General features: G+C 35.9%; 2 protein-coding genes across 2 annotated transcripts in view; one reads left to right on the forward strand and one right to left on the reverse strand.

Annotated features, from left to right (window-relative positions):
* SppL (signal peptide peptidase-like protein) overlaps positions 1–26407 on the reverse strand; it is a 159265-nt gene that overhangs the window by 131135 nt on the left and 1723 nt on the right. The gene's annotated exons all lie outside the window — the stretch shown is intronic.
* Positions 73–9544, forward strand: LOC145692053 (uncharacterized). The gene is given in 3 exon segments (XM_081767342.1): positions 73–195; positions 9022–9174; positions 9176–9544. Coding segments are annotated over 3 exon segments (645 nt in total).

A 26407-nucleotide genomic window follows, 5' to 3' on the forward strand; every position in this document is an offset into this window, starting at 1 on the left:
GCATTTGCTGCTTTAATTACTTCTATAATAATATTTACGCTTCGTGTCTTAACTCAGGCATGTGTGATAAATATGAAACGCAACGAAAGCTCTAGCTCTCAACCTCTGCAGCCTAAGGAAACGGATAATATTTGCAAGTTAATGATAATGGACGAATTAGTGGAAGAAAGAGAGCGGTTACGGGCCGAACTAGCAGTAAAGCTAAGCATTCCACCATTGAGCAACTGTGTTCCTTCTGAATATTGTGAGCACTAGAAAAAAAATAAAATGAAATATTTAAGTTTTACGTCCCACGGTTATGCCGGCTAGGCTAAAGGAGACTCATGATTAACAATGGATAAAATGGTGGAATGAAGAAAGTGGGAGGAAACGGGAGAACCCCGAGAAACCCCACGCACATGGTGTTTGTCCACTATAAAGTTCACTTGGCGGGTGCAGGGTTTGAACCCGGGACCCCCTGCACCAGAGGTGAACGCTCTACCACTGAGCCACCGCGGCCTCATTGTGGCACTAGAGTCTGTACTGGTAGGTGGTGTTCGAGATAATCCTTACAAAGAAAGAAACTGAACTAAGAGTGTCACATGGGACGGGCAGGGGCCATTTACTATACTCCCCCTCAATTTTATATATCAATTATTGAAAAACATGAAACTACTCATGTCGGTGAAGAGTCTCCCACCACCACCATTCGCAAAGCAAAACCTAAAATAACAAAACTGAATTGAACTTCCATACGCATAGGATTGCGAGCTATGCACGTAAGCGTACATAAAAGATTCAGTATAAATACCGTGACTGTCATCCCTCAATGCCTGTTTATCGGAGACGCAAAGGCTGAGAGAAAAAAAAGTCTAAAGTGTTCATGCTAACAATGATTGGAAGACTTTCATTCTATTATTTCCACAGTTTAATGGAAATGAAACCTTTCTATACAGATGGTACAATCCAGTTTATTTCCATGTGGACACAATATCTCGCGACCACTAAATACCCATACGCTCGATAAATCGCATTACGCTTCGTCCAGCTTTAGCTTTGCCTTCATTGCGTAGCAATTACAGTATGTCTACTGCATGCTTTTAAATTCTACTTTTCCCCAGGCTTTTCCAGGTCTATTTATATTATTTTTCAGGTCCATATATATTTTTTTATAAAGAAAAGTTGTTATTGTCAAGTCCTACCCGAAGACGAGCTGAGAAAAATGTCCAGTAATTAACACAGAAATGGAATCAAATATTTCACTTTAACGTCCCACGACTATCCCCTTTAGACCAAATGGAATCAAATATTTCAGTTTAACGTCCCACGCCTATGCCCTTTAGACCAAATGGAATCAAATATTTCAGTTTAACGTCCCACGCCTATGCCCTTTAGACCAAATGGAATAAAATATTTTAGTTTAACGTCCCACGCCTATGCCCTTTAGACCAAATGGAATCAAATATTTCAGTTTAACGTCCCACGCCTATGCCCTTTAGACCAAATGGAATCAAATATTTTAGTTTAACGTCCCACGCCTATGCCCTTTAGACCAAATGGAATCAAATATTTCAGTTTAACGTCCCACGCCTATGCCCTTTAGACCAAATGGAATCAAATATTTCAGTTTAACGTCCCACGCCTATGCCCTTTAGACCAAATGGAATCAAATATTTCAGTTTAACGTCCCACGCCTATGCCCTTTAGACCAAATGGAATCAAATATTTCAGTTTAACGTCCCACGCCTATGCCCTTTAGACCAAATGGAATCAAATATTTCAGTTTAACGTCCCACGCCTATGCCCTTTAGACCAAGGGAGACGGATGATTAAGGCAAGTGACTGATGAAAAAATTGGTGAAATGAGAATGTGGGAGTACCTGAGCAAATCCACGGAGATGATGCTGTCCACTACACTCTTACTTGGCCACGGATCGAACCAGGGACCCCAGGCATCAGAAGTAAGCGCTCTACCACTGAGCTAACCCAAATTAACACAAACAAGCAGTTATCATCTTACCTCCGTGTAATTCATATCCCTTGGCAGTAGTAAATTTACATTTTGTTTTTACTACACTGAAAAGTTCTAAAAATTATTAATTTAAATCATATGTTAATTTATACGATTACATGTTACCATACCACTCATACAATGGATTATCAATTCACTGAAAGCAGGAGAATTCACATACGAAGTAATTATATACTACAAAGGAAGACTGACTAGCAAAATAGAAATAGACGAGTTACGAATTATATTAATAGAATAAAAATATTACAGATTCACAACTTTTTCTCCACACAACCAAGTTAGGCGTGATAAAACGGTCATGTTCAGAAGTCTATGAACTGAAACAAACAATCCTAGCTACCCAGGTTACTTTTGTACTTTGTATTTGTACGATAATGCTGTAAGTAACAAAAATAATGTGTTAATATTTTTTTAAGTACTCGTATAACATTTTCTATGTTTCTTATTGTTTTAAAATTAATTTTCTTCGTATAACTACTTTATTCAAATTTACCAGAAGTCGAAGAATGGCAACTTTGAGAAAAATCCAGTTTCCGATTAAATTTCAGGTTTTCCAGACACAAAAATGCACTCCAGGCTAGTTCCAAGGTTTCCAGGTCAATAGACACCCTGAACTACAATTGAAAGAAAGTTCAAATACGATACTTATATACTTTTTACCATGCTTCTGTATAATCGACTACTTGAAGTGTGCAGTCCCGGATTCCATTACCTATGGGGTATATAACTTTTTCGGTATTGGCATTTGATAAAATTGTATCTACTCAACGGGAGAAATCCATTCTAGAAAACCTAAAATAATGGTTTCTATTAACGAAGCCTACACACTGACCACGTATTATCTAGTAAACGTTCGGCAGAAGATTTTGTCACATGTAACGCCAATAGTTGCTGCACTGTAGATAATTATAGCAGTTAAACCATTCGATAGATATTTTCTAGTCTTGAAAACAAAATATTTGCAAAATGTGTAATACAAACGAATCAACTAAAATGTATCGACAATTCGAGAACACAATTAGATGGATATATATAAATACATCCTTGACTGAGGCGAACTGGAATAAAATTGCATGGAATTTCACATTTAATGCCTATCGGCTAAAAGAGATGATAATTTAACCTATGTGATTAATAGCACGGATAAAATACCTATTTCAGTGTTGAAATGAATAGAAACACTCGAAAAAACTGAAGCATATGACATTCAGACGAAACAGAATCAAACTCTACAAGTTATTTTACCAATAGCTTTGGATTGGCAAAATAGTAAATCTATTCAACAGCAAATTTTGAATAGATTGTCCAGTTCTAATTGAATATTTAAAAAACATGGCCATTATTTCTTTATTACATTTTTATGGGTAGACTGGAATTGTTGAATTTAAAATTTAAAAAACTAAAGCATCATATCCTACGCATTATACATTCCAACACCACATTGTTGTATATACGGGTTGAATATGTCTCAGGCGTTTGTTTCCTGGCCAAATAATACTGAAAAAGGAAGAATAACCATTTCTCCAGTCTAAGATGAATTTTATTGTTTGGAGTGTTTTGTCCAATGAACACCATATATCACTGACATTATGATTAATTGTGTATGTAATGTATTTGCTTATTACATACTACATACAAGAAAGAAAAAACTGATCAGACATGAATTAAGAACTCCAATCGGAACCAGGCTCAAATCTTGCAAATGGTGCGGGATATTGAAAAAGTAATCCCAAAAAATCTCCCCTTTACGGTATCTTTTGCCGATTTTTATCACGACGTCTTTCACTTGTGTCTGTAAAGGGACATATGCAGATGTGAGGAATGACAAGGAGATTCATGCTCATATGTGAATGATGCGCTGTGTAGAGAGTGCAGGTTCAGCTAGTCTATCTATCAAAATGCTACAATAGCAATTAAAAGCGACTGAGCTCCAACCTATAACTTTGACTTTCAAATATTTCATTTACGGTTGTGTGATTTCACGTTTAACAGAGACAAACATTTTCATTATGTGTACTTTAAATAAATTAGTTAATTAGATCTTTTTCATAAAGTTTATGTTTTAAAATCATTGTTCAAAGCCTTTGTATTTTAATAAGCCTTCTCTAAAATCAATGCATGTGAATTGTGCTTCCACCTTCCGAGTTCTTTCAAACTACATGTTGTGGACGTTTATATGTTTGCGGTCAATCCTTTCGACAATGAGATCTCGGAAACTACAGGCTCTAGAAACATGATGTTTTCACTGATCGATTGAAAATTTTGCGTAGATTGTCCAGTTCTAATTGAATATTTAAAAAAAGACATGGCCATTATTTCTTTATTACATTTTTAAGGGTACACTGGAAGCGTTGAAATTTAAAAAAAGTAAAGCATCATATCCTACCCATTATACATTCCAACACCACACTGTTATATGTACGGGTTGCATATGTCTCAGGCGTTTGTTTAATGTTAAATAATGAAAAAGGAAGAATAATCATTTCTCCAGTGTAAGATGAATCTTTATTTTTTGAGTGTTTTGCCCAATGAACACAATATATAACTGCCATTATAATTAATTGTGTATGTAATGTATTTGCTTATTACATACTGCATACAAGAAGAAAGAAAACACTGGTCATGCACGAATTACAAACTCCAACTGGAATTAGGCTCAAATCTTGCAAATGGTGCGAGATATTGAAAAAAAATAATCGATAAAATCTCCCCTTTATGATACGCTTTGCCAACTTTATTTTATTTTTTTTAATCAAGACGTCTTTCACTTGTGTTTGTAAAGGGACATGTACAGATGTGATGAATGAAAAGGAGATTTATGCTTATATGCGAATGATGCGCTGTGTAGAGAGCGCAGGTTCAGCTGGTCTATATATTAAAATGTTAGAAAAGTTTATATGTTTGTGGCCAATCCTTTCGACAATGAGATCTCGGAAACTACAAATGCTAGAAACGTGCCGTTTTCGCTGGTCGATCCCAAATTTTGTGTACATTTGCCAGTTCTCATTCAAATTTTCAAAAAAAAACTTCTCTTTATTTTTCTATTCTACATATTAGGCGTTGTTTTGCAGTTTAATATTGCATCTATCATACGTTCATTCCTTTGTGAAAGGGGGCCGCGGTGGTTCAGTGGTAGAGCGTTCACCTCTGGTGCTTGGGGTGCTGGGTTCGATCCCAGCCCCCGCCAAGTGAACTTTGTGGTAGACAAACACCGTATGCGTGGGTTTCCTCGGGGTTCTCCCGTTTCCTCCCACTTTCTTCATTCATTACTCATCATCACCGTCTCCTTTAGCCTAACCGGCATAACCGTGGGACGTAAAACTCAAAGATTTCATTTCATTTTCCTTTGTGAAAGGCAACCAGCACAGGAGCTATGTACAGCGGGTTGATGGACATTTCAGTCGCTTTGCTTTGATCTGAATGACAAAACCTATTATAAACTGGCAATGTCGAAGGCTTGTGGACTCTCAATGAGGCGTACTCGGATATGAATTACAAGAAAAAAATATCTGCATTTGGTACCATATATTAGTTATCAAAGTTTGCCACAAACTTCCCCCAAGATTCTATATATTAAAATACTACAATCTTATGTTTTACTATAGCAATTCACTCCCTTTGAGAGTCTTCCTGTACTTTACTTGTGTTCGTAAAGAAACTTGCACAGATATTGTGAGAAGTGGGAAGGGGATTCACGCTCATATTAAAACTGTGTGCTGTGTAAATAGCGCAGGTTCAGCTAGTTCTTAGTGGAGACAAATGCAAGGATGGTACTTAACATACAGGTTCCAGGCCACTCCTTCCTGGATAGTGCACGTACCGAGGAACGTCATCTCTCACATGTGACGGGCTTAAGGCTATAAATGCCACTAATGCCCAGAAATATGTATATATATAAAATAAATCAAATCAATAACTTTTGAAAGTTAGATTAATTTGAATATGCATTTCTTGACACAGGAGGAATTACATTTTCTGTATACATCCGAGAATGTAATGTAAACTACTTCCGAAGTCGCTGGCAAAATAAGATCTCAGGATGGACAAGTAGCCTCGTAAGCCACTATACGACTAAGCCACCTTGTTCTTTCCCCGCTACAAAGAACAGCTGTGATTATTTTATTAATTTAAACAGAAGCACACGATATTTCCATTGTCTGTGCATGCCCGGGGCATCTTTTAAAAACACAAAGCATTTATATACGATATTCCCTAGACATAAAAAAAATAACAAAAGATGTTCCCACTTTATATAAACGATCTGAAATAAGAGCCCCAAAGAATAATGAGAACAGAGTAACACCTGATTTCAATATTTTCACAACGAAACAAAATATTGGTCGTAATGATTATTATCGTTTTGTTTTAGTGCTAATGGCAAAGTATCTGCCATGTGTATACTTTCACGTGATGAAAGAGCAGTGTATATATATATATATACACGAAGTTTTCAAAAGCAGGAAAACAAATGGGAAATGGAATGTACAGAATAACGGAAGAACAACAGGAAATGAACACATACTACGTAACGAAACGCATGTGGAAGAGAAATCAGGCAAGCAGGCGGTGTTCACGAACTCGTTTCTCATTTGCAGCTGCTGCCATAGAAAGAAATCAATGTTGGTGTAATAATGATGAAGACATGGTTCCTCCATTCCACGCAGTGATTGAATAAAGCTTCCTACAAGAGACATGTGTTTTAAATTAGCTCGGAAGATACAATATTCAACATCATCTCCACGGCTAGGAAACATGGACAACCAATAAAATCTCGCGTTCAAATATTCAGGTAAAATGTTTACAGCTTCTATTCCACTATCAAATTGTCCATAAATCCTAAAATGAGAATATACACCATTACATTCGATGGTGCTCGCCTTATTTCCTGTCATAATTAATGATTGCCCCATCAGTTTACAATGCGCCAGATGGTAATCGTCAGACTACCTGCTTTCAAATGATCTCTTCCCAATGTTGGAAACTTTTCGAAGGGTGAGTGCGTCTAAAGGGACGGGTACTCACAATTCCTCTTAGTGCATTCAATCTTACAGTTACTAAATACTCATGGACTTGAAAATTCATCCATGAATGGTTAAACTGTATGAAAAAGTATTGTAAAGCTCCGAAAGATTTTTATTTTAATTCTCGTGCGACATATATATATATATATATATATATATATATATATATATATATATATATATATATATATATATATATCCCTGAAACTATTAATCCATAATTTCCAGATACGCAATATCTGGATTCCAGGGCTCATAGTGGTCTGGTCTCCTATAAATAGTTGAAAAGTGACCAAAAGCACACGAAAAAGTGACCAAAATCTCATCGTGCCCCTTTTTCCTTTTGTCAATTTCTCCATCACCTCTCTCATTGTTGTTTTGTTTCATCTTTTCTTCTTTCTTTTTCTTTTTGAGCTTCCTCCTTTCTTAGGTTTTTCTAAGTATGCTTTGTAGTTACAGTAAGCAAACTTAGCAGATGTAAGAAGTTTCTGAGTAAGTGGAACCAGTTCTGGCCTATTTCCGAATTTCTTCATCCCAGACATTATATTTAACTTAGCATTGAGAGTTCTCAAAGCCATGAAATATTCAAATTCATCACCTACTCTTAAGAAGAACATATAAGAAGCATAACACAAGACGAACATGATGAACCACACAACGCTGAGCGGAGCGTTAATAATACGAGAGAAAACTAAAAGATTATGATAGAAGAAAGAATAGACACAGAAGGCTTCTCAACCCCACCTTGAGAGCTTAAGCATCCAACAACCATCCACTGTGCTTTAGAAAGAATTAAAGCTGAAGTGAGCTGACTGTTCCACATGTGGCAGCAAGTACTGAAGCTTTCAGAAGAGTAATGAATAACAAGTTTCTGCCTTTTTCCTTCAGAAGAGAAATGAGTAACAAGTTTCTGCCTTTTTCCACTTATTTTTAAAATATTTTTCTTAGAAAACTGTCAAGACAAAACATAAATCACACGAAAAAGTCACTTTACCTCCCAATGTTAAAAAAAGTAACTTTTAGTTAAAGTGACTCGCTATGAGCCCTGGGGTTCGATTCTCGGTGGGAGTACATGTTTTCACAAGGTATCGGGTTTATTACATCTCCGAAAAGGACGATAATTTACCCAATTTTCGGAAAAATCGCCAAGATGGATGATTATTCAAAAACTAAAGAGAAAATCCACAAACGAGAATTCAACTGGAAAGAGGTGCTAAAGTGCAATGGGAAATAAATCTTTCGACCTTAAAAATGGAAACTACAGGTAACTTACAGTATCTATATAGCACATACTTCGCGAATTAATACTTAGTTTAATGATAAACACCTATTCCTACCTGACAATAACTTTTAGTAAATACCTCAAATACTGCGCATTCTAGCATAGAACCACGAATTCCTGGACTTCTCGAAGTTTTCCGGGTTACGATTTACAAATTTCCAGGTCTACATATGATTTATTATATATATATATATATATATATATATATATATATATATATATATATATATATATATATATATATATATATATATATATCCCCAACAACGGGTTTCTCATCTATTATACATGTACATATATATATATATATATATATATATATAGTGTAAGTGAAAGTAAAGAATTTCTGCAAAGCAAACTAATTTATTTTATTAAATATCCCTACCAAACAGTCTGTAAGGCAAAAAGATAAATCAATTCTGGAAAATTAAAATTCATACTTAAAATAGCCAAAGTTTTACAGATTTTTTACAGCTTTTCAAGAAATTCCCCAACTCTTCCAGAACTATTTATGAGTAACCAGAATTCCCTGACTTTCCCAGGTTCTCCAGGTTTTCCACGTCGGTGGTAACCCTAATGAATAAATGAATGAACGAATAAATATAGTGTGCGGCAGCTATTTAAGAACACATAGTATAAGTGACACAGTATCCTGTATGTCATAGTAACACATCCCTTTTTGTTGCAGGTAAACATGGCAAACCCAGAAAATGAAGAGGCATGCAGCCATCGTCTCCTTGACTGCAGGATACACTGATTCAAACATCGTTGCCTTCCTGAAAGTCATCCGGTCATTCGTTTTCAAAGTTCGGAGAGAACTGGAGGCTGCAAGTGGTGATGTGGAAACAGTTTCCCCACACGAAACGACATTGGCAGCGCTCGGACAGGACCAGAACGCCCGAATTAATAGATTCCGTCCAAGTTGTTGTCGAAGCGGACCCAGGGAAGTTTATGAGCGCACTCGCAAGGGAGAAGCAGGTTGACGAGGTCACCATTCGACGTGTGGTGCATGAAGACCTCCGTTACAAGTCGCATGTGATGCGGAGAGGCCAGTTCATATCCGCGAGAACCAAGGAGAATAGAGTGACCTGCGCCAAGCGCCTTTTGAACAAGCTGAAACATCCGGAGCAGTCAGAAATGCTCTGGTTCTTCTCGGATGAGAAAATCTTCGACCAGGACCAGAAGACGAACCGCAGAAATGATCGGTGGCTGTGTAAAAGACCCGAGTAGGTTCCGACCGTCAAGCACACCAAGTTCCCCGCCTCTGTGATAGTTCTGGGGATTGTGAGCAGTGGGGGCGACGTGATGCCCCCCACATTTCTTTAGTCAAGGTGCCAGAGGCAATGCCGTATCTTACACCGATGTGTTGAAGACGGTTGTGCAGACCTGGATTTCTGTTATAGCATGTGGCAGGCCATATGGTTTTCTGGTAAGCTTATGGGACACAGATTCCAACGAGGTAACCTTCGTGCCCCCTGTACCCAACCCGTAAAAGAACAACATCAAAAAATTTGGGAAAAAATATTTTTTTGACTATGGTAACACTGTTATTTGTCGTACGCAAGATAAAAAAAAAGTCCTCGCATTACTAGTTAGTATGTTCATTTATCTATATTGATTCCACTTTTTATGCTTGTAGCTCTTTTGGAGGGAGGGTTTACCCTCAGCATTTAGGAATTAAAAACACCCATCTTTTCCCTTTACCCTTCCGCTGATGGATTCCCGATGTGGATGAAATGCTGAACACCGTTGGAAATTTTCATCTTTCCTGAAGAGATAGACACCTAAATCATCTCCCTAGGTTAATTAGGAGCCGAGCTACGGAAGTGTAAACTGCTGGCTCAGCCCGTAACACGTTGGTCCTGAAAAGGTTAACATATGGATCAGACATGAACTCTAATGAAACCATGACATGCACTATGTGCTTGCATAACAAAGCATGGAAAGATATGCAAAGAATCAACAAAAATAAAAGAATAACATGGATCAGAAAGGTGATAGGAGTAATGGATTTATCACGAAAATAAAGGCATTGACGTGGTAGTGGGCTGAACATATTGCAAACAGAAATTAATTTTAAAAAAAAAATCTTGACTGAATATCTCGAGATAAGATGCAACGTAGGAAACGTCCTCATAAAAACTGTAGTGTTACAAAGTCATGAGAGTCTATGGAATTAAAATGAAAGAACTGTTCTGGAAAAGATGGCTGTGGAGAAATTGGAAAATGTTCATCCAGCAGTGGATTGACTGTATTGATGAACAACAGGATTTTGGCCATTCTCTTAAAGAAGGAAAAAGTTACAAACATTTTAGATGTGATATCCATTAATAAACTGACATGAAAACATTTCAAAATACAATGAAAAGAAATTTAATGTACAACAGAGAAAAAATACATTAACGACAATGCAAAACGGTGAAATAGCAAAGAATGAATACGAAATGAGTTTTTAAAGAAATCGACGGGTGGTACGCTTGTGCACACGTAATGAGCCACACACAATGGGTGCACAAAGACATTCGTTACAAAGAGAACAAAAGGGCATCTGCTCTTAGTGTTTATGGCTAGAGGTGGACGCCAGAATATTCACACAACTTCCTACGAAACACTTTCACGTGTCTGTAATGAATGCGCTTTGAAAACGTAAGTAACGACCTACTCAATTATACCAGTTCAACAAAAGAAAAACTGCATAGCATTTCAAGTAGTATATTACGGTTAAAAAGAAAAATAATCTGAACTCAATCGTTGTGACAAATGAAAGGAGCATAATACACAATGTCTTATGCGCTGTTAGCACAAACAATGCAGCTCTCGAATACAAAACTAAGGGAATCTCCAACTTTTTGCAAACAACGATGTACTGAGAACGAGAAAGCTTCAATGTTTGAAAAACTGGTGTTAAGTTTAGTAAGAAAAAATATTTCAAATTCTATAGAGTGACTAGTTCGATCGCCACGGTATTGTCGCTTGCAGCATGACGAAGCGGAATACACACACACACACCCTATCCTTTACTATGTAATAAACACCCACTTCAGAAACTGCATACATCTCCTCGACTACAATCTTGTTTAGTCTATAGGCTCAAAAATTTCGAAACGCAATGCTGTTCCCCATCTTGTTGGCACAAGTGACAACACTATGTGCAATCAGTAGGAAGAAACAAAATCGTTACCCCTGCCCACTCCAGCTTTACTTATTGGTCTTCAGTAATTGTGTAAATTTTAAGAACGCAATGACTATCAATCTATGAATAAAAATAATAACCAAATGTTCCATATGTTTATGAGAGTAAAGTGAATCAACTGAGATGTTTCACAAATAAAAAGATTCTTGTTCATCAAGTACCAATCTGACAATCACCACATTCTACACTTTCTACTGGGTGCCAACTACACATTTTTTTGAAAGTTCTGATTTCAATTAACATTGGAATACGGTTACCTTTTTATAAAAATAAAATAAATTGAAAGCAAAGTGAGAGACAATGTCTTAGATCAGTATGAATAAAGAACAGGATAGATAAACCCGTGAAAAGCCTTTATTCAATATACCGAGATCAGTTCGAAGGAACTGTACTGCACACACTGTAAGACCTTAAGAAAATTCTTCTTAGCTATTGACCAAACCAGGCAAAATCCCTTTACTCACATTTTCATTATAAATACCTTTCGACGTACGTCGAGTTCTTATGCCAGGATAATTTTCTATCAGCTATACCAAATTATCATCATACCAATTGTTTGTCCCTAATAAGCTTTATCCAGGAAAGTCAGTCTTTCACTCATTTCACATTTATAGTTGTCTTTGAAGACATAATCGATCATATTCTTTTACCTCACCCCCTACTAGCAATACCTATTTGTCTAAAGGCTTTGATGCAACACGAGGTCCCCGATTAGAGTTCCCGTAGAACAGCCTTGGGTTCACCAGGTCCACATTTCATACAGGCTTGTTGCTGAAAAGGGCCAATAAACTCCAACCAACCACGTCCTTTGTTTCAATTTGATATCTTTCTTCACATGTAGTTTTAATATCTTCACCATACCATCTCCTCTTGCTTTTCCTTTTGGTTTGATATTTCTACTGTATCCCTGTATCAGTTATTTATTCATTCTCAAGTCTGTTCTTTTTTCATTGTTTCACTCACACATCTTAGCATTCCGTCGAATTCAATACATTCCGATTCACTGTATTGAGGAATATTAAGTCTATAGTCACCATCACTGCAGGTCTCTCTCACTCTTATACACTCTTATTCGCAATCTAACTGGGCTCATCTTACTACAAATTTGATTCCAATTTTTCCAATTTCTCTTCTTCACTAGTTTAGTGCATTCCTCTTCGAACTATGGTTTGTTCCTGTATAATTCAGCATGCCCTAATTTTTCTTTTGCTGAAAATGTAATGCTATCTCTAATTTCAACCCAAGCATCTTCCGAATTCCGAACCTAAAACCGAGAATTGATTCGACACTTCAATCTAGAATTCCCCTCTCACCTGGCTCTCCTCTAATTTCTTTACATTAAACCTCTCTGTTTTCAGATGTTGAATGTTTTCTTTATTCAATAATAATCTCGGTTTTATTATTGCTGTTACTAGCAGTAGCGTACGCAGAATTTATTTCGGGGGGTCCAAACTCAATATGAGGGTATTTTATATTAAAATTCCTAAAATTGTCCCTAAAATTAGGCTAAATTTACACAAAAGTCGAAATTTCGGGGGGGGGTCCGGACCCCCAGGACCCACCCCCTGCGTACGTACCTGGTTACTAGGTAGTGATCAGTGTCACAGTCAGCTCCTCTAAACGACAGAAGATGAATTATGCTAGAATGTCTTCTTCTATCTACCAAAATGTGATCAATCTAATGTACTTTTCCACCTTGTGACATTCAAGTATATTGAAAAATTAACGAGTCTAAGGCCGTTTCATTACTTTCCTTATGCAATTAGGTTTGAAAATATATTCTTGTCCTACCTTCCCATTAAAATCAAGGAATGGAATTCCCATATGGTATCGCGGGAGTTGATCAAATACCCGTTCTAATTTTACGTAAAAACTGTCTTTTATATCGTCCTCCTTATCTTCTGTTGGGGCACGTACACTCATGTCCAAAATGACCGTCGCATATCTATAAATGTCTTCTTGTAAGAATATAATTTGAAAATGATTTTGCAGGGTACTTTTAATACTGGTACTATGTGTATAATCAGGAGATGTATATTTGTAGTAAAGTTCATAAGAAAACAATTATAAATACGAAAATTAGAATGAGTAAAACAAAATGTTGCTGAATGGACAATAAAGTTTTATTTTCGTTTTATTGTTCTAATGGAACACTGCTCTTTTGACATGAAATTTCCCCACATACATGTCTTTGCCGATTATACACATACTAACATTATAAGAAATACCGGGCGAATTCGTTATCAAATTATATTCCTACAACAACATATTTATAGACATGTGACAATAGTTTTGGACATGAGTGTACATTTAGAACACTAATATCACACTATCGACCCTTAAGAACAATAAAAGAAAGTCTATCATTAACAAAGTCAACCCGTTTAATTGTTGATATTATTCGTTTGTGAACGAAAAACTTTCTAGATGGTGATTTTTATTTTTCTTCCTATAAAAGAACGTCAAGTTTCTGGACTGCACTGCTCCCTTTCCTTCCCACCTAACTTCATGAACTCTTACTAGGTTCATCCTCTATTTCTCTAACTCACTCGTTACAGATTTTAACATGCCTGTCTGCCCTATAAGGCATTTCATGTTCCAAATCTCAATTCAATCTTCCAATGAGAATGCTGAGATTTTTTTTGAGACATTTTACACCTCATAGCCTTGTAAATATCCAGCATGTGTTCCATCAGTCTCCTGTAATTGTTAGCTCTAGCGTTTCCGAAGAAATTATTGCAGAATCTTTGAAGGACATCCAAGCTGCATCTAAGAATGTCAGCAACTCAAGTATTCTTTGATCAAGTCTCGAATCTGAAACCGAATGAAAATACCTTCGTTAATATTTTTACAGTACTAATCGCAGGAAATTTTAACAGTAAGAATTGTAAACCCTGCCATCTCTGTCCACTGCTTTCACGAAATTCTTCATGAAACCCAATTTCAGACGGAGCGGTGGTAACAGTATAAGGTCTTGGTCAACATGGGATTCCTGTTTTTTTTTTTTTTTTTTTTTTTTTTTTAATTTATTTATTTATTTATCAGGATTGAAGCTTTTCCTCGAAGGCTCTACTTTACAATATATTATGGTCTCTCTTTCCTCCACCCAATGACAAAAACAACAACAATACCTTGCCTAACAAATCTGCATTCCCAGCAGATGCCCCTGGATGTTATTATCCATTTTCTATTTGTGGTTCGAATAGCCAATAGATAAGTACCCAGAGACAGACTCATGTTCTTATAGGTTTCTTTAACCTGAACAGAATGGAAATGAAATCTTCCACGTCCCACGGTTATGCCGGTTAGGCTAAAGGAGACGGTGGTGATGAATAATGAATGAAATGGTGGAATGAAGAAAGTGCGAGGAAACGAGAGAACCCCAAGAAAACCCACGCCACGGTTTGTCCACTACAATGTTCACTTGGTGGGGGCTGGGATCGAACCCGGGACCCTAAGCACCAGAAGTGAACGCTCTACCACTGAGCCACCGCGGCCTCTCCTGAACAGAATGGATCATTGATATGAAAGGTTTCTCGTTGCCTGTATGCAAAAGAACATCTTTAAGACCAGTTTTTGATAAATCTATAAATAGGCACCATTCTTCATTGTGAATCATTCCAAACTCTGTGGCAGCCTATTTATGTCATTAAAATATATCAGACTACTTGCCTTTAAAGAAAATGTGGAAAGACCAAGCTGGTGTTTACGGAATATTATATTAGTAATTCGTTGTTTTTTTTTTTTTTTTTTTTTTTTTCAAGTAAATCTCTTAGAAGATGCTTAGAAATTCTGCCTAAGACAGTGGTTGTGGTGTAGATGGTGTGTAACTGAGATCTGTTGTATTTTCATTCCATCTTCTGTCTCATCTTCCAGTGTGTATTCCATTGGTGGTTTTAGAAGTGAGCGCACTGTGGATTCCGCTGTAGATCTGTTGAATATAAAGGCGTATTGTTTGATTTATTTGAGATTTCTGTCACTTTCGTTAAACAAAAGTAGCAGTCTGTTATGTAGTCTCTAGGTTCCCCCCACAACTCTGGTACGGTAAATGGCATAGATGGAATGGGTTCCATGCAACGAATTTCTTGAACAGCGGATGTAGCGTGAATAACGGTTCTGTGGTGGACTACACTTATCCTCATCTACTTTTGATTCAAAATATAACTCTTACTCCTTTTTGACGACCGGGAAATGTTTAGGACTCATACGTAAACTTTGGTGAATTAACATACTTCCTAGACACAAAAAACACGCACAAACATTATTTTTTATGAAAGAGGATTTGCAATACACACACTGCAGAAACGCACACTGTGATCACACTAGCAACTATCTATTGCAAATACGATAACCAACTCTACTGCACCTCCACCAAGTAGATATCTATTCCCTCCGGCCACCCCCATCCCACCACCGGTATAAAATGTCGGTAACAGCCCTAACAAAAGGTTGTAATAAGCACTGAGCATTCGTTTGCTCCTAAAATTAAGTTTCCAGAGAGTTTTCACTATCGTCATTAGGGCAATAAAATCCATAGGAATCACATGTTCCACGAGCTTAAAAGATTCGTCACTGAATTCTCTGTCTGTGTCTGTTATTTGAGACTTTTCCAATTTTGAGCCCTCCATTCGATAAAGCATCAAAAACTATGTGAGAAAGTGATGGAACTTCTTGCGTCACTCTTAGCGTTCCCGAGATATTGGCCAAAAAATGACCGATTTCCGGAGATTTAAGGAGAAATAACTCGGGAACCGTAAGTCATAGAGATATTACATTGGTGTTGATCAATACCTAAGAGGATGGTGAACATTTCGATACCAAAAAGTAACCGGTGGCCACTTTCAATACTGAATACCATTTCAAATATTGGCCAAAAAATTTCGAATTTCGGGAGATCTAAGAAGCCATATCTCGAGAACCGTAAGTCATAGAGAGACGACATTTTGTGAATTTTTGCGAGAAACGAAAGAAAGTGCGAATAAGATTATTTACTTTTACATGTAGGAACATTCACAGTTATCCTTCCCGGCCACCTCTCCATTCCTTTTAAGTCCGTTCTGGCAATACTCTTCGAGCATTCTTAACTGGTTTTGTTCTGCAGCAATTGTCATTGTTGCTCAACGTATGAAGTTAAAAAAATAAAAGATCAAAATAATCAAGAATGCGAATAGACAGCTTTCTCAGAAGGAACGAATCGTCTTTATTTAAGAATCACACTTACATGGTTCTACAGGGGGAAAAAATCTGCAGGCTCTTTCTATCAGCACGACTGTTGTCCAATAGAAAGAATATTAAAAAGTACAGAAGTCAATGTTTTGTTCTTATCCTGTCTCACGTGTGATACTAATGCTCCTTACACTTCCATGTCCATTTCCGCGAACAACCCATTGTTCTTTGTATACATACAAAAATATGCAAGTCATTGTCTCATTACACAGAGAAAATGTTACGCCGCCAGAGACCAAAACATCGGCTGCAATAAGAAAACGAACTGCTTTTCAGTGTTCCACATATGGAAATAATTAAATACATCAGAAGATATTTATCTAACACTTAAAGTGAATTAGACCCGAAACGCATACATCACTGTCATGGAGAAACGTTAGTATGATATATGGCCACCAGAGTAAACACTAAACCATATCTTCAACATCAATTCATATAACAACACACTTCACTCGTGTTCAGTCAGAACAATGATAATTTTCCAGAAAGGAAAATAATAATAATACAACTGGGTTAATCTAGTGACAAGAAAATAATACAGAAAAAAAAATGATGAAATGTGTAAGCATAATGTTACATATAGATCAGATTGCACATTTCACACTGATTGCTGAGAAACCACGAGTTCGTTAAATTGGCATTTAGCATTCCACTGAAGTAAATATTTCCGGAGGTGATTGTTACGGAATTTCCAATCGCTAAACGAGTTTTATCAATGCTTAGCTGCCCTAGCCTTCTTACGTTTTCCAAAACATTAGAACAAAGAAGTAAAAATAGAAAGTAACTACAAAGTTGCCTATTTTTCAGTATTAATAAAATATTACTGAGTGAAACAGTGTTTGCGAAGTGTTCATTTTCAAGAAATCTAATCAAATCAATTATGTTGTCACCTGCAACGAACTGCTCAAGAATAAATGCATAACGTGAAAACGAGTCTATGAGTTAAGGAACCGCAGCTGAGGAAGATGAGAGTTTTCATAGAAAATTTCGGCAACTACTAAATTTCAGACATACTAACGTTAATATTTAATTTAATACAGCATTTTAAAAATACTGGAAAAGTTCGCTTACACAAATTAAAACAGTACTTTATTCTTTTATTACTAAAATTATAATACTGAACTCTGTTTTAACTAGATCAAAGTCAATTATCATCGGCTTCATCTTTTCATTAAATAAACACTAAATGAATTCTCTAATTCTGATACTATACGCTTATTTAGAAAAAAACATCTAGGTACACATTTTATGACAATTGTTGGTCACTCATTCTCAGAATTCTGTCCTCTACGAAAGCTTTGAAAACAATTATTACCTTATTCAATAGCACCTTCTAAAATTAAAACACCTTACTTTTCATAAGTGGTACATTGCCTATTGTTATTAAGTACCATATTGTCGGTATAAGGCGAACCTTTTTCTTTAAGTCCAAAAATGGAAAGCGCCTTACATGTCGATACAGGGATTTTGATTATTTTATTTTCAATATGTATTTCCGATTGATTGACATCTTCCCTGTTTCTTTATGATGTACAACAGCATTTAGTTCAGTGACTCAACAATTAAATGTAGTTTGGATACAATTGCTTATTTACCGGTTCATAGTACGCATGCTTTTCTCTGGACGCACATGCGCAATAGACACTCCCAGACGCGCGTGCAATCCTGTTAAGCATTGTTAGCTACACTAGTTTCTTTCTGAAACATCACTTCGTACTTTAAAAAAAAAAATCCTTATAATATGCAATGATTTTTTTTTCTCCTTAAAACTGAATACAGAAAATGGGGTTCGTCTTATTTGCCGCAAAACAGAGTAATACAAAGAGATCAGTAAAAGTAGTGAGAAGACCAGTGAAGATCTGTAATTAAAGACTTCGATTTAAAAAAAAAAAAAAAAAAGAAGAAGAAACAATGAAGGAGAATGAAACAAAAACTAAAAGGGAATTCCGCTGCGAGTTTTATGAAGTCCACAAAATACTTTGAATTGAGATAACGTATTTTAAATTTTCATATTTCATAATATTTTCACAGTATTTTCATATTTCTTCATTTTTTGTGTATGTCAAATGCCTAAACTGATCTCTCAACTTCGTTGAATCCAGTGACTTTGCACCACCTTTCAAGGACAAGCTCACTTCCTCTCTCACATGTACAATAGGGTCCGTTTCTTATCAGATCAACAGCGATGGACCGAAGCCAACATTATAGGCCATCTACTAGTGAAGGGAAATCTAGCAAGCAAGAGTCTACCAACATCCCAAATGTTGGGGCCGGAGTCTTTCAAGGCAAGTTTTATCATCCCCTTAGGTACAAGGAGGTGTCCCGACATCGAGGCACCAAATTCCATGGTACCACCACAACTTGGCAAAACCAAAGCCACGATCTAAGAACCCTTCCAAACCACGAAGTGGCTACAATTCCAGACCTACCTACCACAGATTAGGGATGCAGTACCACTGCACTATTGGAGAAGCAATGCCTTGTACAATCCGCCCATTTGGGAGTTGGATGAACCTCTTCTCCCACGGCACGATCTCTTCACATTTGACTCAACTTACTATATGCGAAAGAAAGACAATGGGATATACTTTTACCTATGAAAAAAAAAAAAAAAAAAAGTACTATATCCTACGGAGCTCTCTGACGATAACCGAAATTAGGGTAACTGCGATAGTGGTAGTTGAATATAATAGCAACCTTGAATCTAGTTATTTTATTCTTATGGCTAAGTTACTGAAATGAAATTAAATCTCTAGTTTTCCATTCTACGAATATGGCCTCTAGGTTAACGGAGAAAGCTAATTAATGAAAATGAATGACTACAATGGGAGGAAACAAGAAAAGCCACGCACACGATGTTCTTCACCACCAACTCACATGGCCTGATATCGACTCAGGGACCCCTCGCACCAGAAGTGAGTGCTATACCACTTTGTGTCTCCATTGTTATGTTATTGCATTCTTTTAAGGCATGGTTTCTCAACCTGCAGTACACGAACCGCTACTGGGTGGAACGCACGACTTACGGTAGTACATCAATGAAAATGGTTGAGAACCTTTTAAGGTATAGTACATATTAACAAAGCCAATAATGTAAGCTTGTATTGGTGAAATGAGCAGAAGTTCGCTTTTCTTCATTCAGCAAAAATAAGATTAATAATCATAAAACCAAAATTTTGCATATTGTAGAAACTGCTCCCCTTTCCCTCTTCGGAAGCGAAATTCTCGAAAACGCTGAAACATGTGTTTGGACAATTCTAACAAAGAGACCAGATACCAAATTTTATACCTTCGATTTAAGCGAATTCCTACAGTGGGTACTTTTTGAATCGAGAAAAAGAAATATAACTGTTACGGTAATTTAGTCAATTTTCACCTTGGGAATAAAATTTTCGAAAACGCTTAAACGTACATTCCATTAGTTACTAGACTATGCTCTTGGATACAAAGATTTAAAATTCAAAATCTTATATTGTACCCCTAGCTTCCACTTGTGTTGACATCATTATTTTCACATTTCGATATTCTCTAAAATCATCATCAAACGCAGACCTGATGCTAGCCGAAATAAATTTATTACTACTTATTATATCGGCACCAAGTGTACATTTATTTCAATAATTTCAAGCCCGTAAACAGGTTTAAGTAACAGCAGCAACGGATACTAAGAAGCTACAGATGTTTTAGACAACAGTTTTATTGCACAAAAACTCAAGAGTGTACCGCGAAACACTTAGTGCCGATTTTCCTATTTGTATGTTTTGAAGTAAAGTAATAATGTAATTTGAGAAAGAAAGAAAAAAATAGATTTCGGCTAGCATCGTCTATGGCTGAGGATGATTCCAGAGAGAATCGAAATATTGTGATGATAATGACTTGTTAAACGCGATGGAAGTTAGAAGTACAAGATAAAATTTTCAGTTTTATGTATTACATTATTTTCAATTAAGAGTTTATATATCAAATTTCACACCTGCAACTTAAGTGAATCCTTACATTGGTCACTTACTGAATAGGAAACAGTTAAACTCATTATTAAAATTTCCTTGGGTTCATATATCGAATTTTGCATCTCCAATTTAACAAAATCCTCATTCGCTACTTTCTAAATAAAGATAGTAAACTTTGAAGATTGTAGGATTGACCTCTCAATTTTTTCCTTCAGGGGAAATTTTTGAAAACTCTATACTATGTATTCTTTTATTTTTAAATAAGGGCTTACACACTCTAATCTGAGCAAATTCTCATATTGAGTACTTTGTGAATACAGAATGGGAAATATGCACATTATAGAAATGATCTCCCTTATTCCACTAACAGGGAGTTTTCGAAACCGCTGAAATACGTATTCCCTATTTTTATAAAGAGTCCATATCCCTCTAATTTAAGCATATCTTCATATTCAGCACTTTTCAAATAAGGAGAAGGGTGGCTATTACAGAAATGACCACCTTCACTCGTTTAAGAGAGAGTTTTCGAAACACACATTCCCTTACTTTTAATTAAGTTTATATGCCAAATTTCTTCCTCTAACTCCAGGAACCCGTAAGGTACTCAATTCCTTGCAGAAAATTTGAATTTCCATTTACTCCACTTTCGATACGTATTTCAAAAATGCTTTCTCATCTCTTGCCTCCGTAACAAAACAAAATAAAAAGCGGGCAATCCATATTTCAACGTTTATATCTATAGTAGTACGGTCTGGACGATGATAGCCAGGACACACAATAGCATACTAATAGATATAGATAATGGTGCAAGCATATGTTTGGTATGTTTTAAAAAGTTTAATGGATCGTAACCTATATCTTTTAGAAATTACATAATTAAAGTTTTATATCTCTTCGTATTATGGACTTTTGATTATCACATTTATTTATATTCATTTTCACTGTTTGACACTTTTTAATTATCAGGATTACTTGTTAATTTGTACACTGAACATGAAATAATAATAGTGTGAAGTTAACTTTGTACTTTAGGCATAGTAATTAGAGAAAAGAACCTCAAGAATGTCATTGCTCTATCAAAGCTATCGAACGTCAGATTTCAGAACAGAATGCATTCTGTCTATTGCACAACACACCAATTGATGCAGATCAGTGGTCGAAGTGAGACGGTATGCGGTGGTATGCCATACCGCCTCTGGTTTTACTGTGATGAAAGCATACCACCTCTGTTTTTTCAGTGATCAAGACATACCGTCATTGAAGAGTAGATGCTAAATATCTTCATACATCCACTTTTATGCATAATTGACGAATAGCTATGTACTTAAAAAGATTTTATTTCCTACATAGAAATAATTTCTAAGTTGACAACACGACATTTTAGTTATTTTTCCTATCTTTTGTTTTTAAAATAAGATGTCATAAAAGAAGTATATCTAGTTTATATTTTGATGTTCCATATCGAATTCTTTCTTTCCTGTGTATGTGTGTGTCTTCTTGCCTTTATGCATGTAAATATCGTGTTTAGAATATGGGCGAATTTAGAAATTACTACTGTGAAGTGGATCCTCAGGAGATTGGAATACCCGTCAGTCGAATAGGGGGTCCGGGAGTTTTCCCCACAGGAAATTGTTAATATAAAAACCCTGTTTTTGAGCATTTACGTTTATAGTTCTCTGTAATACAACATAAGGGGGCATTTAAAAAAAAAAAAAAAATCCAGGAAAGTGTTGGCGGGGGATTAAGGTCTCTTCATGTCCCCCCCTCCAATAACTACAGAGAAGCTCTTCAATGGTTTTCAGTCATTATGTAAATAGAAATGCAATCTTTTAGACAACATACCTTATTGTATTTCAACATTTAGATAGCCGGTATGTCGAGTCAATATCGTAACAAAGCATACTGCTTCTGTTTTTTTCCGTGACCAAGATGTACCGTCACTGGAAAGTGGATGCTAATATACCTTTAATAAATCAATTTTTATACAGTGCAACTGACGACTTGTTTTGCACGTCAAAGATTTTATTTATGTAAAAATAATTTCTACGTTGGCAACACCCAACATTTTTGTTACCGGCATATTTTTCCTATCTTTTGTTTTTAAAAAGAGTTGTCAACAAAGAAGTTCACTTCTTGCTCCTCCGCAAGAACTCATGTTCATAGTGTTGGTTGCATATAAGAATCACAGGACAGAAAAAAATCACTCCTGGGCCCAACCCAAACAAAAGGCAATGTATGAGGCGACTAGTTTAAACTGAAATCTTAAAGTATTATTATAAGTTCGCCTGGACTTCTTTTGTCTACAATGGTAAAGAAATAGGTCTACATAACTGAATTAGGTATTTACGAGAAAAAAAATAGTTTATACAAGTATTTACGAGAAAAAAAATAGTTTATACAAGTATTTACGAGAAAAAAAATAGTTTATACAAGTATTTACGAGAAAAAATAGTTTATACAGGTATCTACGAGAAAAAATAGTTTATACAGGTTTTTACGAGAAAAAAATAGTTTATATAGGTATTTACGAGAAAAAAATAGTTTATACAGTCAAAAAAATCTGTTATTTTACTTAAGCATTCGGTTATTGTTTGGTGTATGAAGAATATTAAATTGATGCTTAAGTTACTTTCATTAAAACGTATTTTTAGCGTCTTTTTAATAATTGGGTAACAACCTTCCGGAGCTCTGGAATACCTCAGTCGAGCGGAAAGTCCAGAGTTCACTCGCAGGAAACTGTTTAAAAACTGCTAATACAAAAAATCCGTATTAGAGCATTTTCGTTTATAGTCCTCTATAATACAACATATGACGATATCTTTTTTTTATCATTATTAACAGAAAGTTGCGAGCGAGGGCAAAGCCTTTCTATACCCAACCCGTAACTACGAAAAGGTTTTCCTATGGTTTTGATTCATTATGGAAATATAAATGCAATCTTTTAGGCAACATACCATCACGGCATTTCAACATTTAGATAGCCGGTAAGTCGAGTCAAAATCATAAAACATACAGTCTAATTTTTTTGCACATCGAACACTGGATATAATATTTTGTTACGTAATACGGCGCTATCAAACGAAAATCAATCCTACAATAATACACAATTCTGGGTTTTTCTCATTTTTTACGATCAGGTAAATATACATATAAAAATGAAACTATAACTTGCATAATTTTCTTTTGATGCTTTTAATCCACCATAAGACAATTCCAAAATTTTCTTTAGTGATGTTGGAAGAAGACATTTTGTCTAACTTTAAAAAAAAAAAAAAAAAAAAAAAAAAAAAAAAAAAAAAAAAAAAAAACTCACTGTTAGTCTTTTCATTACTTAAATACTCCAGCACGCAACACGCAACTTAAATATAGTTTATCTTATTGTGTCTGAATATTTCGTTTTAAGTATTTTTAAGAGCTGTCCTAACTCCCCTTCTTCAGTCACTCGATGAACGAAGACACCGAAACTCACGAACTCACATTCATTTGTTCTTTAAACTATATTATGTTCATCGAATAATTACAGAAGAGGGTACGAGCGGATCTTGAAAATTTTCACATGAAATACTCAAGCAAAATAAGCTCAGTTACATCTTTAAGTTAAGAATAATGCACCTATCCAAACTCATAGTTTATAGAAGACAATATACTCAATGAAGCGCCAATATTTTCGCCGCTTACATTTTTAAAATTCTGATACAACCCAATGGAATGAGAAAATATTTAACCACCAGCAGAAAAAATATATATCATGTTAAAAAAATCAATTTCTCCCCCAATCCTGCACATATAAGATCTCCAGTGTTACTTCACAAAATACAGCTGAGCGAGCGAAGGGGGTTAGAAACCCCGTAGGACTCGTTGTTTTCTATCTTTATAACAGTTTAGACAAAACCAAGGTATTCGGTTTTGGAGCCATGAAACGAGTTAGGGGAGATTCAAAATACCATCCACAAAAAGTGATGTTGATCCTAAAACTACTACGAATTTATAAAAAGACAACACTGATAAAATGACAATAAAAGCACAGGAAATTTACCGAACATCGTTTCGATAGAAGCCCATGGCAAAGAAAAATTTACGAACCAATAATAATGGTCCATGAGTCAAAAATTGAGACCCTTACCTGAGCTAAAATACTTCAAAAGCTAAATACGCTTTATTCTTCAGAGTCGAAGCTGAACAGCTCAATCACTCAGTACTCATTTTTGGGGTTCCAAGAAAGTAATTGAGACGCAAAAGCCATAATCATGCTTCTTATTAAATGGTTAGCTATACGACGACAGCAGAAATGCCGAGAGGGGGAAGAGGAAGAAGAAAAGGCAGTCTCGATTTAATTTGCGTATTTGAGCCATACGAAGTGTGTTAATTATTCTTAAGTACTTAACATCAACTAACATATTACAGAAAACGATATATTACAATAAATAAATAAAACTGCAAATACACGTTTGTTGAGTGTAGCCAGAAGTCTTAGCATATTCTGGAACGACTCTTACCTTGTAATTTCCAAACCTCAATAATAAACTGTATCTCATCAAATAGTGGTAATAGTCAGTCCAACCACTTACTAAGTTACAGTTTCATATAAAAATCAATTCGGCTTTGTGTTTATTATATGTACTCGTATTTGTAGCCACAAAAATGATTATTACACAGTGTTCCAAGTGGAAGAAAAGCACAGGCGGTGTTTTTATTACGATTTTGCCTAGACACACCAGCTTTCTAAACGTTGAAATACACTGGGAGTAAGTTGCCTAAAAGATAGTAATTCTATTTATATAATGACTTAAAACCATGTGAGAGCTTCCCTGCAGTTACGGGTGGAGGACAAGGAGAGGGCGCCCCAAACAAATGTCCCCTTATATTGTATTATAGAGAATTATGCAGAAAACATTCAAAAACAGAGTTTTTATATTAACAATTTTTAAATAATTTCTCGCGGAAAAACCCCCAGACACTCTACTCGGTTGAGGAGCATTCTAGATTCCGGAAGGTCCACCTCACTCTATAGGAGACAACCTCTCTAAATCCGCCCATGCTGAAATTCTCAGATTTGAATGCACCCAAAGTTCCCTTCGCACTTGTGGAACCTGACGGCAGAACTCTGTCTTTCTGCGATGAGCTCTTAAGTCAATAATTTTATGCAGGAATTCTGCAAAAATTTTCTGCAGAAGAAACACTTATGATTGTTAAAAATAACGCTTTACGCGACATAAAAAACATACTATATTCATGAGAGTGGTTCGTGCATAAGACCTCTACACATACCGTAGTAGGCATGTTTTTATACTTTTCTGGTGACTACTTTTTTCCTCTGGCAATTTTTCTGCACAGGCGTGGCAAATGTTCTGCGATCACATCGCAGATCGCGGCATGTTCTGCTATGGGGTTGTGCATATAGAGCAACCAAACCCACCATAATTGCATATAACAAGAATTTTAAGAAAAAAATAGATCAAAAGATTTCGATCTTGGCCAATAATTAGTTTTTAGATCAGAGACCACAAAATTTCTGAATAGGCCCTAAATCGAGTTCACGTATTTTCTACGGAGTAAGCAAATCATACTGAGTTAAGTGATGGTTTGGGTCTGGCTACACTATATGTAGTTCTCCAGATATAAAGATTATACGAAAATTTTGATTAGAATATACTGGATTTTTTGATCCAATAAAAATATAATGGAAACAATAGGAAAATATAAAAATAATATAATATACCGGTA

The sequence above is a fragment of the Thermobia domestica genome, chromosome 8, assembly GCF_964235325.1.
Source record: "Thermobia domestica chromosome 8, izTheDome1.hap1.1, whole genome shotgun sequence".
Lineage (NCBI taxonomy): Eukaryota > Metazoa > Arthropoda > Insecta > Zygentoma > Lepismatidae > Thermobia > Thermobia domestica.